This window comes from Toxotes jaculatrix, chromosome 3, assembly GCF_017976425.1.
Source record: "Toxotes jaculatrix isolate fToxJac2 chromosome 3, fToxJac2.pri, whole genome shotgun sequence".
In the NCBI taxonomy this organism is placed as follows: Eukaryota; Metazoa; Chordata; class Actinopteri; family Toxotidae; genus Toxotes; species Toxotes jaculatrix.
In genome coordinates this window covers 19,863,138-19,875,810 of record NC_054396.1, presented here as the reverse complement: position 1 = coordinate 19,875,810, position 12,673 = coordinate 19,863,138, and the positions used below count along the sequence as shown (strand labels likewise).

The following is a 12,673-nucleotide window of genomic DNA, read 5'->3' as shown; positions in this document are numbered from 1 at the left end:
TCCCTCTGTGCACCTCAACTGTAAGCTTGTCACCTTTCCTTTTGACAATGCTCTGTCTTCTCTGTGGGTTAGGTCATAGCCACCATACCCAATAGCAGGTTGCGCTTCCTGCGGAGGGCCGGCCAGTTAACTCAGAAGGATGAGTTGCCAGAAGAGGACGTAAATGAAGAAAATGAAGAGATCGACCATGCAGAGAGGGAGCTGAGGAGAGGACAGATACTCTGGTTCAGAGGACTCAACCGCATTCAGACTCAGGTGAGGATGAAAGAAGTGCTATCCCTATGTTGCAAGGTTTTTCTGCTCTGATTAAACAAAAACAAACATAAAAAACCAACATGAATATATGGATACAGGGTGGCATTTTAAAAGATCATTATGTTACAATAACATTTATGATTCTGTTTATGCAATTAAGGAACAATAAACACCAACCAGTTTAAATTTTACCTTTGATGTTCTCTGACATGCCTTTTGGTGTTACTGTCTGTCTTCTCTATCTAATCAGTTTTCAGTAGGAAGTCACACCACCTCAAACATTACCTTACTACCAAGAAGAAATGCTAGATTATGTTATATGTTGTACATGTTAGTCAGTAACATCCATAAAGTTATTTTATTCCAAGATGACTCATTTAGGTGCATGAAGATGCAGCTTTCTCTCACCGGACTTGAAGTGAACACCAGTGTGGACCTGTGGAAGATCGATGGTCAAACCTCTGAGTGAAATACAACTGGAAATAGTCACTGATTTGTTCTCATGTGACAAACTCTGCAGACCGCTATCACTGTGATATTCAGGACAGTTTTGCCTGTGTCTTGGATTTTGATGTTCAATGACTTCATCTCACTGATGGTCCAGGGTGAAGCGATCCCGCGACATGGTATTGTGGACCAGCATCCTACAGAAGCCAAACAGGGTTAAGAGAGAATAGAAATACAGTTTTTTTTTCAGTATTAAAGGAAAACTACATTTATTTCAGCTTGTAAGAGCTGAAATAAATGTCTGCCAAAGAGTCCATCAGTTTGATCAGATGTGATAACATTACACTCACACAGTTATTGGCTGTGTGGCGCCCCAGGTTGTTTAGATTTATGTGGGTGAGTAAATGAAGGCAAGCAACACAAACTGTGAATTGTAAACATCCATCACAGCTTACAGACCAACCTCCTGGTTCAATTTTAACTTACTACACTTGCTACATTTACAGTTACTGCAAATAAGATGGTTTAAGTAATTTAGTTTTTCTTGTTTATAACCTGTCTAATCATCTGAGCACATGAATTTGGCAGTGTCTAAGATGATATGTTCCAAGATCTCAGATTGGCAATAATTTCACAAGCAATAGAACCAATGGTGTGAGTCACAAAAATAAACTGTAAAATAAACTGTAGTTTTCCTTTAATTCCTAAAGTAACATGATAGGAGATGCCACAAAACAACATACCCTGAAAGTCATAAATGGCTGCATCTGTGTATTATAAAATCATACAGTGACTAGCCAGTCTTTGAAAGGGCCTGATCACCCAAATTACCTAAAAAAAAAATAAAAAAAATAATTTTCTCACCTCCCTCAAGTGGATTCTGGCCTTGAAGATAGTTTTGGTTTTATTTGTTTTGAGGGGTTTATGCCAGCAATTTCTAAATCCATCTAGGGGGTAAGTGGAATTTTGTTTTTGGGTCTCACAGCAATGAAAATTTACACCAAAATAATTCAACAGCAGCACCTCTTTCCACACACAAATACACTGTCAGCAGTTTTCTTGGGCACTATTTCTTTGGTAGAAAGTAGTTCCAGTGAAAACTACTCGAACTTAGGTCCTTTGCTTATTAGCAAGTAAGTGGGACATTGTTTCAAGAGAGAAATATTGCTGTTGAATTTTTCAAAAGGTTTTTACATTTTCAATGCTGTGAGCACCTGATATTTCATTTACTGTACCACAGCTGTATTAGGGTCGAGGCAGAAGTCTGGAAAAACTGAACAGATAAATCCAAAACTTGGCACCAGACACTAGAGATGATAGGCTGAGTGGATGTTTTTTTTTCTTTTTTGTGTAAATTGGGTGAAATGACCATTTAATTTAAATTCACCATTTCGTTGAGGGGATACTACACTCTGACCTTTAGCTGTCCCCCCCATTGTGTCATGATTGAGACACTTTGTACTCCCTTTACCACCAGAGTCACCCAGCCAGTCGACATGTGTTTCCATATGGTCTGTGTCACTCTGAGCAGCCATTTGTCCTCTCCTGTCCCGCTCTCCTCCCACAGATTGAAGTAGTCAACACCTTCAAGAGTGGCACCTCCTTTCAGGGGGCGGGGGCTCTGAGACGCCAATCATCCACCACCAGCCAGACCCAGGATGTAACCAATGTTTCTAGTCCTAGTCACGTGTCCTTGTCCAATGCCCTTTCCTCTCCTACAAGCACTACTGCTGCTACTGCTCCTCCCACTACTGGCCGTGAGTCAGAACTCTGTCATTCTGCTTCTCTGCTCTCTTTGCTTCAGGGGTGCCATCCTGTCATGAGCAAAAAGTTTACTTTTCTAATTTATTATTCTTAAAACAAATTACTGTGATGGTCTCCATTTGGGGTTGGCACCTCTGAAGATTCGTCTTTTTTTTCTTCCTTGCTGTCTGCTTTTCTCATTTCCTCTCTTTCTTCTGTCTTTTTGCTGTTCATACTGGATTTCAAATTCATCTTGATATCTCCTCCCATGCTTGGGTGTACTGTCCTCTCATTGGTGAATGTGTGTTTGTTTCCCCAGAGTGCTAGGAGCGCAGGACTAAGGGTGATACCCACGGCGTGACATTTCAGGTTGTGAGTTTGTCTCCCTCTGCTCATCCCCCATCCATTATCCCATCCTTCAATCCTCCCATTTTTATGTCTTGACGGACATTAATGTGAACTAATGCCAATCAACTCACCAAGAGACTGGGTAAACATTCAAGTATAAGTTGCATTGTTGTCTTATTCCATCCGTGAGTTTGCTACCGATGAGGCAAATTACACTGAATTGACCTAATGAAAAATTTACAGGCTATTTTGTGTACTCTGCTGCTGACAAATGATCTACAATGACCAAAAAACATAAAGGAAGCTACAGTGTGTGGGGGCAGCGGTGTCTTTAAAGAATTCTACATTTGCCACTTTCAAACAAGTGTTCATTTTAATTGAAATGAAGATCCCACATGGTGCGACTAAAATCTACCCAGAAGGGGACACTGGCTCTGCTTAATGCTTTTGTCCACCTCCATCCTCTTTTCTCTCTCTCCCTCTCTCTCTCTCTCACACACACACACACACACTTTCACACTTTTCCCGTCTCAATTTAATATTTATCTAAATAATGAGAATCAGTGCTTAGGATGTGTTGGACAGGAATGGAGGGGACTTGAGAAACATCACAAAGCAGTACTGCACCAATAATTCATCCCGTCTTGTCGCTCCATACTGTCAGTGTAGTTGACTGTCATGTTGCCATAGTTACTAACATAGATCCTCTACAGCACCAGCGATGTAAATTCAACCCCCCACCCTTTTCTGACACCCCATCAGTGTTACTTGTCAGACATCCTGTCACATGCACTCATCCAGACAGGCTCCTCTTATTATTATTTTTTTTTCTGTTTTGTCTCTTTATAACCTACTCTGCCACAGTCACTGGAATATATATAGTATTCCCATACATTTGAAATATTAATATCTGCAAGGCTTTTTCTGCACTGTTACCATATCACATGTTAACGATACACTGGGGTGCACAGTGTATAAGTAGCACAGTGTCCCATGAAAAAGGGAAAAACTATAATAATGTATAATTTTTTTTATAATCACAATCAGAAAAGCTTTTGGGCAATTTGGATTCAAAATACCCTAATTGATTGATGAGAAAACAGTTTTGACAACTGAATTGTTTTAGTCATTTATCAGCCAAAAACATGAAGCATTCGCTTGTGACGGTAAATGTGAGAATTTACTCACATTTAACTATCAATATAAATGGATTAATTTGGGGTTTTGGATTTTGAATTGTTGGATGGGCAGAACACCCAATTTGAAGACGTCGCCCTTAGAATCTGGAAATTGTAATGAGCATTTTTCCCTCTGATACTAAAACTCAGTAATAAAAATAGTCATTAGCTGCAGGCCTAAAAATATGTTTCTGCTGATACTGCTGATTAGCATTTTCACTGACATGTCAGTATCTGTTAGACCAAGTATTTCAGTAGCATTGGGATAAATAATGTTTTACTTTTAATGGTTTCAGCTCACGAAGATCCTTAAAAACAAGATGGGATTTACACAGAATAATAATGATAATAACTAATAATAATAAGTTCAACATGTCGACGAGACTGCACATGCAGACAGGATTTGATATCAACAACCCTCCCATAATCTAATACCTAAAGAAACTGATACACAGATATTCTCACTACAGATCCACGTAGTTGTTTGGGGCCTATACTTGAGTGTCTACTTAGATGTGCATGGAGTTGAGAACATGCTTTGACCGTCAGACCTCTTGAGAATTAAGCTATTATTTTTATTATTCACTCTCATGTGTTCTGTGTCAGCAGTCTGTGTGCTGGTGTCCACTTCCTCACCATCCTGTTGTCTTGTTGCATGTAATTTGTGTTTACCTCTTGTTTACTTCCTGTGTTCATAATATTTTAACCTGTTGTGTTTGCTCGTTGTCTAATTGCCACTTTTTTTCCTTTTTTTTTTTTTGAATGTATTGTTTTGTTGTGAGTTTTACACTGCAATGCTTGTGTTGAACCAACCTCCTCATGCAGACTTGACTCTTTCCATCGCCCTGTTTGGGACCATGCTTTACCCACCCTGTGCTATATTTGTGTGTTTGTGTGTCCCATTCAGAGTCTGTGTGGATATTGTCCCAGACAGTGCTCTGGCACCTCCAGAAGTTTTTTAAACCACCTGATTGGATCTCTCAGATCTAACCTCCTTCCTTCTTACTGACCTCGTCCACCAGATTTCTTCAAACTTGCATGTGATATTCTCCTTTAATTTTTTCTGTGAGCATTCCATTTATTAACGTGGCTTGTTTCTAGGTATACAGCACATTGGACTAAAGCGTATACTTACAACGAGCGTTTGTGTTTCTTTGGTATTTGTTTTTCTTGAAATGTATGATTTTGTTGTATTTTTTTATGATTGTTTTCCTCACGGTTTTCCTTAGTGCACGCCAAAATTGAGTGACTTGTGAACTGTAGTTATCTTGTGAAAGCAGAACACAGACTGCAGTTGCCTTCTCTCTTGCTGCTCCTTCACCTTCTCCTCCTTGTCCACCTCTTTATCCTCAAATGAGAGGTTCCCTCCTTCCCTTTTGTCCCTTCTCTCCTCCACTTCCCTCTTTTCTCTCATCCCAAGGGTCCCTCCAACCCTTCCATTTCATCTCTAGCCTCATCTCTCATCGTTTTTTTCTTCTTTTTTTTCTCTCCCCTTTTACAACAGATCCGCGTTGTGAATGCATTCCGTAGCTCCCTCTATGAAGGCCTGGAAAAACCAGACTCCAGAACATCCATCCACAACTTCATGACACACCCCGAGTTTAGGATAGAAGACTCCACACCCAACATCCCCCTCATCGACGACACGGACGATGATTCTGCTCGGAGGAGGAGGAAGTACTCCAGCCAGCCCTCGTCCCCCAACAAGAACAACAATGCCATTGATAGTGGCATCAATCTCACCATCGACACCAGTAAATCAGCCGCTTCCTCCAGCCCTGCCAGCCCTCTGCACAGCTTGGAGACCAGTCTCTAACCCTGATCCTAACCTCAGCTCTAACCTCTAACCTCCTTTCCTTGCAGTCTGGGTGTGCCTCCTCCAATGCCCTCCAGACCTTTAACTGCAACCTTGTCAAGCCCAAAATTTCACCCAGTCCAGCTCAATTCTTATCCTCCGGCCCCTCAAGCCCCAGTTTACCACCTACACAGGACAGGTCCATCTTTCCCCCTTAACCTTGAGCTCTTAAAGCTCTCCGCTCCTCTCGAAATGGAGAAAATCTAAAATAATACGACAAGATGAAAAGAAAAACAAACTAACATACAATCAAAAAAGCGCAACAAAACCACAAAACCTACACAGCCATCCTGCTTTTATGGTTGTATGTGTACAGTGGCGGCAGTGGTGGTGTATATGACTATATGCGTGTTAGCATGTACTGTATAAGCGTGCCGCTTACTGCACATATGTGTGAACTGTGTCTTTAGTGGCACTGGGAGGAGGACAATAAGGAGGGAGATACTGCTGAGGAGTGAAAATCACAAAACAGGACAGACTTTAAAACTCCCCTTACACTCCCTCTCCTCAACAATAACATTGTCAATACTGATAATAGTTTAAATTAAATTGAAAAACATTATTATTCTGATTCTGATTATTATTGTTATTATTATTGTTGCTCCTGCATGAATGTACATTACCCAAGTTTTATTTAAAAGGGTTTTAATTTTATTGGAGTTCTTTCGTTCTGATGGGCTAGGCCTCGCAGCGAACTACTATTTTAAAGACAGCTTCTCTGAGTTCCTGGCCTGCAAAGTTCCCTCCTCTGTGTGGCATGAACATGTACCCGACTGTAAAAATTGATTTCATCCATAAACAGAAATGTGTTACGAGGTGGTAGGGCTCAACTTGCACAGTAGTTTTGCACCTGTCGGAAAAGAGGAACACAAAAGAATGATGATGATAGCATTTATGGGATATATTCTATAAATATAAATACATATAAATATATTTAGAGAGAGTTTATCTTTGTTTGTCGGCATGTTGCCTTGTTCCTGCTTCAATGGCTCGAAATACTTTGACTTATTTATGTCTTAAAGAGAATGTAATTTGTTTACAACCTCGTAGAGATAAACTTCCTGGTTTCTAGAAAGAGGGAGGCGAAGCTGAAGCTCAGAAGGACCAGAGCTGTGTTGGTGTTATTACTGAAAAACCATGTGCTGGAAATTGCCTGCTATCTTGTCAAATATTGTAGATATTTTTAGAAGATTAACAAACAAAAAGAAACCAAAATATAATGGGATACATAGTAAATGTGGAATCTTAGTATTACTCTATATGATTGTTGGGATCAAGTTGGAGTGGCTTGCCTTTGGTTTTTCTAAACAAAGGCCTCCTTTTTGTGACAGAGGGGGAATATTTAATTCTTTTTTTCACTACTTCTTCTTCTCTTTTTTTTTTTAAATTGTGTTTTTTTTTCTGTGCTTCAGCGCTGGCCTGGGCTCAGGGCTCGTGTCAAAGGCTGATATCAGGACCTTTACAGTGAACTGTCTTCTAGATAAACCTGCTTGTTGAAAGGACTTGATGTTTTAAAAATATGTGTGACCATCAAAAGGCTGCAATCGAGTCATATTAGAAATTTACAGTTATATTTGGCTTATCAGCTCCGCACGGAAATCAGACTTTTTTGTTTTGTTTTTGTTAAAATTTGGAATATATTGTGCTTTTTTTAAAATTTAATTTTGATTTATTTTTGTTTTAAAGAGTTTCTTTTTTTTCCTCTAGCAGAGAGACACATGCAGCCCCACAAAGCTGTTGGCATTTTTAACATCTCAAAAAAAAAAAAAAAAGAAAAAACTGACAAAAAAAAAAACCCCAAAAACAAATTACAACAAAAATGGAATGTTGCTTTGACTCTTTTTCTATATATAAAAAAGATTATCTTTTTCTGCACTATCTGGTTATGAATGAAAACTTCTGTGGTGTAATTCTAGATGTGCTTTTGTGTGTTTTAACCAAGCTTGTCTTCCTGCCGTCACAAAATATACAGTACTCTAGCATCTCAACTGTACTCACTAGTTGTGAACTATTTATTGTGCTTTGACCAATCAGACATTAAGAGAGAGAAGTTACATACAGAAGGCACATTTACCCAGTCTTATTGCACTCAGAAGGACAAGGCCACTTAACTAGCCTGTACTATTGTTTCTTTTACTAACTGAAGTCATTGGCAAGCATGACGTGATAGGCTCATTATGCAACTTGAAAAAATTGACAACTTTTCTACTTAAAAAAAATCCTATACACTACTACAGTATGTACAATCATTTATCTGAGCAGTTCAATCTTTTTTCTTTTTTATATCCTCCTCCTCTGTCATTTCCCAGTCGATCCGTCCATCTGGAGAGGGTGCACAAGCTTTACCAGTCAGCTCAGGCGTGTTGAAAAAGTAACATGGACCATTTGAATAAAAATCTGTCTTATTTAAGTTGAAAAAAAAAAACCCACAGTCTGGATTCTGATATTCTGCTTAGAAGCTGTTGATTTATTTTGTTTCCTTTACGATGTTTTAACTTGACAATTTATTTGTTTATTTGTCTGTAAAAAAAATAAAAAAACAATAAACAAAAAAAAAAAAAAAAACATGACCACAGCAACAACAGCATTTTCAATTTTAAAAAAAAAAAAAAAAGACTTAAGCCAACATTCTCAAACCACTTTTACATCCAGGAGGACATTCAGCTTTAAGAGGATGCAAAGACATGGAGTTTAAAAATAATCTTTGTAAATACAGCAATGGTTCCACTGAGGACAGAAACTCCACGTGGACTGGTGTGAAAACAGGAACTCTTCCTGACTACATCTACCATCATACACCACAACGAGTCATACTGCTGACACAGCTGTTTGGCTGTATGTAATCAATCACTGCTCCTGTCAGAAACACTTCAAAACATCGTGATTACATCCAAATGATAACACATGTTGTAACAACCAATAATTATGTTGATGATGACACAGATAATGATGACAATGATGATGCTGATGATAATGATAATGATGATATCAATGATACTTCTTGCAATATACTCTCACCTGCCTCGATGTACTGTATTTAGCAGCATGCAGTTTGTGGAACAAAGAAAAAGAGAAATGCCAACAGATAACTTTTTGGCATACCATTTATGGGTAAGTGATTTAAGTGTTCATCTTGTTTTTATGATATTTTTTTTATCTATACAATAATTGTAAATAAAGAACTCAATGTCTTTGTTCATTTAATACTATGCAAAAAGTCATGCTTTTCTGATTGTTACCCACCCTTAATCCTAGAGTGTGTTGCTGGAATGTTTATGGTCTCAAAAGTCAGTAAAAACCATGTGATGTAAATTATTTTCTAGCTTGAGGAAAAAGTTAAATGATGATGAAAATTATTATTATGATACCATGAGGAGGATGATAATAATAATGGTGGTGACAGTGATGATGATGATGATGATAATGATAATGATGCTGATGCTGATGATGAACTGTGACTCTTGCTGCTTGACTGTCCCATTTACCACACTCCTGACAGGAGCGCAAGTGAAAAACATAATAAAAACAAAAAAATGAAAAATCACTTAATAAATCTCCCAGAGCAGCATGACCCAGCATGGTGTGTCCTGGCCCCGTGTGACATGTCCTGTTCTGATTCGTTGTACTTCACCAACCGCTTTGACTTGGGTTGTTTTTCCATTTTCACTGATTTGTTTTAAAAGATTCTCACGTATATCATGTATATCACGTATATGATTTCAGGTTTCACCCTACTTGTGAAAAGACGCTCTTGATTTAATAGTAATAGTAATAATAAGATTCAACCTTTTTGCCTCGTAAAATGAGGCAGCATTGGGATATCCTGGTGGCTGAGGGCCGATGACCATGTACAGTAAATGTAACTTAGTTCAAGTAGTTCGTAGTTCAAGACCAGCTGAGGACATTTCTTGTATGTTATTCTCAGTCTCTCTCCTCCCTTTTCTCTATGTCTGTCTGCTCTCCAATGCAGGCATGAAAAGGCTTTTAAAAAGAGGAGACAATGTCTATTTGTACTGAATTCCAGCAAAGAGTGAATATAAGATTGTTAGAGTTAAATCTTTTTTAGAGGCTTGATGACGCAACACTGTCTGTTTTTTCAAAAGAAAACAATAAATAGAAACCAGACTAACTGTTATAACTGTGAGGCTGTAATGATGCCTCAAACGCTAACATGCTTATGTTCAGATGATACAGCTGAGGCTAATGGGAATGTCATTAGTTTGGCAGGTTATGCAGATAATAGCACTAGATGAAAAGTTAAGGGACCACCAAAATTATTAATACTCATCCTGAGGGGGACATCAATGTCTGTGCCAAATTTCAGGGCAATGCATCCAATATTTGTTCACACATTTTATTCTAAACCACAAATGTGATGCTGGAGAAAAAGTCAGAAGATCACCAGAGTCACTAAAGTCATCATCTGTGGACCACAAATGTCTGCTAAAAAAAAAAAGAAAAAGAAAACAATACATCCAGTAGTTGTTGATATATGTCAATTGGCTTGGTGCTTTAAAAAAAAACTTTTTATGTAATTATTTTATTTTATTTTGTTTTATTTTATTTTATTTTATTTATTTTTAAATCTTAATATGTGGAAGTTTTTCTGAGAGCAGCGATTTCTTTTTCAGGAACATCCTTTTTCACATCCCAGTTGCACACATACATTCCTAGAAGCTGCCCAGTACCACACCAGTCTGTTTTGTGGCCACTGGCCTATTCCACTGGAGCAGCTGAGGATGCCCTTGAGCAGGGCATCTGAGAGGGGCAAGAATTTGTCTCTCAGATTTATCCAAACAGTTCTTCATATATGTTCATTATACACTATGTATGCAAGCTCCTGAGATTTCTAAGAGCTGGACATAATACAAGAACATGCTAAATATATTGACTTAACATTGCTGATTCTTGCAGCATGCTAAAGTAGCTTTGTACAGGACTGATCCCATCCAGTTATGATGGGGGTTGGAGGGGATGGTGTCTTAAGAACATCACAGAGTAGCACCAACTTAATCTTTCCATTTAATTTAAAATGGGACTATGCTGACTGGGATCAGTATGATACTGGTATGACTTAGACTCTGCTGCTGACCAGCATTTAAAAGGAAAAGGACTGCACTGCTGAGCATGTTGACTTAATTGTATGTTTCAACAATGATGACAAACCCAAACGGTTTGCTGTGTGTTTAAATCACTCCTCTTGGAGAATAGACAGTTGAGACAATACTATTAAAGGGAGTGGGCGATAGAAGGGGTTTGTTATATAACAGAAAGGTCATAGAGGAAGTTTTATCCAAATGTCTAAGTCCACTGGAGGGCAGTATTTCATTAGAGATAACTAAACCCAGCACTGTGCCCTATAAAGATCCCTGGAAAGTGGCTGTTCAGCATCAGTGTACTTATTTTATAAGACAAAGGTCATCATGATTCAGTCTCCTCATTCTGAAGTGTAAGGCATTCAGACACCTCAAAATTCACAAAGGAAACGTTGCAACAAAATTGAGAAATCCTGCACATTATCAACTCATTTTTCTTTTTAATTAATGTTTTATCATTTTAGTCTCCAGATCTTGGAGACTAGGTTGAACACCAATGCTCAGAAGTTGTAAGATTTATGTAGGACTCTTTGGTATGCGAAATGGTGAGACTGTTTAATTTTTTCATTTAGTGAAACCACAACAAGCTATAAGCACAGCACTAACATATTATCACCTCATAAAGTTACTATGGCAAATGTGTCAGCAAACCTTTGCTTATTTACACATCCAGCAAACACAGAGCAACATTGGCTCATTCATTCAGGCACCAACACTCACTCTCCATTCATCTCTTTTCTGGTTTCCACCAACTCCTGAGGGAGATATCTGGCTCTTTAGCTGCTAGTTTCTACCTTTATCTGACAGTAGTGAGACTGAACCAAAGCACTAAAGTTGAGGCTGTAAGTAAATTTTTATTTACAGTGTATAGACCAGATGAATCATGGCTGTTTAGCTTTTACTTTATGTGAAATGGGATGATATTAACAAGAATAAAGGTCTGCAATAACATGTAAGTTTTATAGTTATTGTATGCTTGATGAATTGTTATCAAGGTCGCAATTACCATAACTAGACAATTCCCCCGCGAGTGTGTGTCTGTGTGCATCTGTGTGAGTCTGTGTTAGGGATGGGGCCGATCCGATCCAGTATTGTTATCGGGTTCCGATACCAACATATTTCACAGATCCAAAATTTCCGATCCAACCTGCAGAGATTTCCGATCCATGAACCATGTCTGTGCATTAATGTTGTCTGCTGAAATGACTCCACAAGTGATTCCCTGCCGGCTGCTCTGCTAGCTGGCCGCAAAATGTGGAATGGATTTCCTGAATGGAGGGGTGTCTCAATGAGACGCGGAGTAATGAGACACACCGCCATTCAGGAAATCCATTCCACAGTTTGCAGCCAACTAGCAGGTGAGCATTGAGCAGCACAGTGGCTAACCAACTTTTCAGTACATGTCTGCTGTGGGGAAATATTTTGGACTAGAAACACCCCAAAGCAAGACAGCAACGTGCAATGTTTGCAAAGCCGTTCTACCGAGGGGCAGAAGTGGTAATAAGTACCGACTGGCCTGATGCTAACATAATATAGAGAATCCTATTGATGGGCTAGCGCATTAGCATCGTTCGCGCTATTAACTTTTACTCTCAAACGATGAACCAAAGCGGGACACCATAACAAGTAAGTCATACAGGTAATTCACACACCAACAATATATTACTCACAGACTGATGTCCCTTCTAGGTCCAGCAGGAAGAAAATGAACCATGAGTGAGCTTCCGCCCCTCGGGATGTTTGAGATTTGA

At 38.8% G+C, this 12,673-nt stretch overlaps 1 protein-coding gene across 2 annotated transcripts in view; it reads left to right on the top strand.

The window, feature by feature from the left end:
• atp2b2 (ATPase plasma membrane Ca2+ transporting 2) overlaps nucleotides 1–7,121 on the top strand; it is a 66,653-nt gene extending 59,532 nt beyond the window's left edge. Inside the window, exons 21-23 of one of the 2 annotated variants that reach the window (XM_041034521.1) lie at nucleotides 73–255; nucleotides 2,270–2,362; nucleotides 5,476–7,121. In XM_041034521.1, coding sequence (XP_040890455.1) covers nucleotides 73–255; nucleotides 2,270–2,362; nucleotides 5,476–5,787 — 588 coding nt within the window. In that variant the 3' untranslated portion in view covers nucleotides 5,788–7,121. The remainder of the gene's footprint in view (nucleotides 1–72; nucleotides 256–2,269; nucleotides 2,363–5,475) is intronic. The other variant, XM_041034520.1, reaches the window with a different exon arrangement.
• Nucleotides 7,122–12,673: the final 5,552 nt, after the last annotated feature.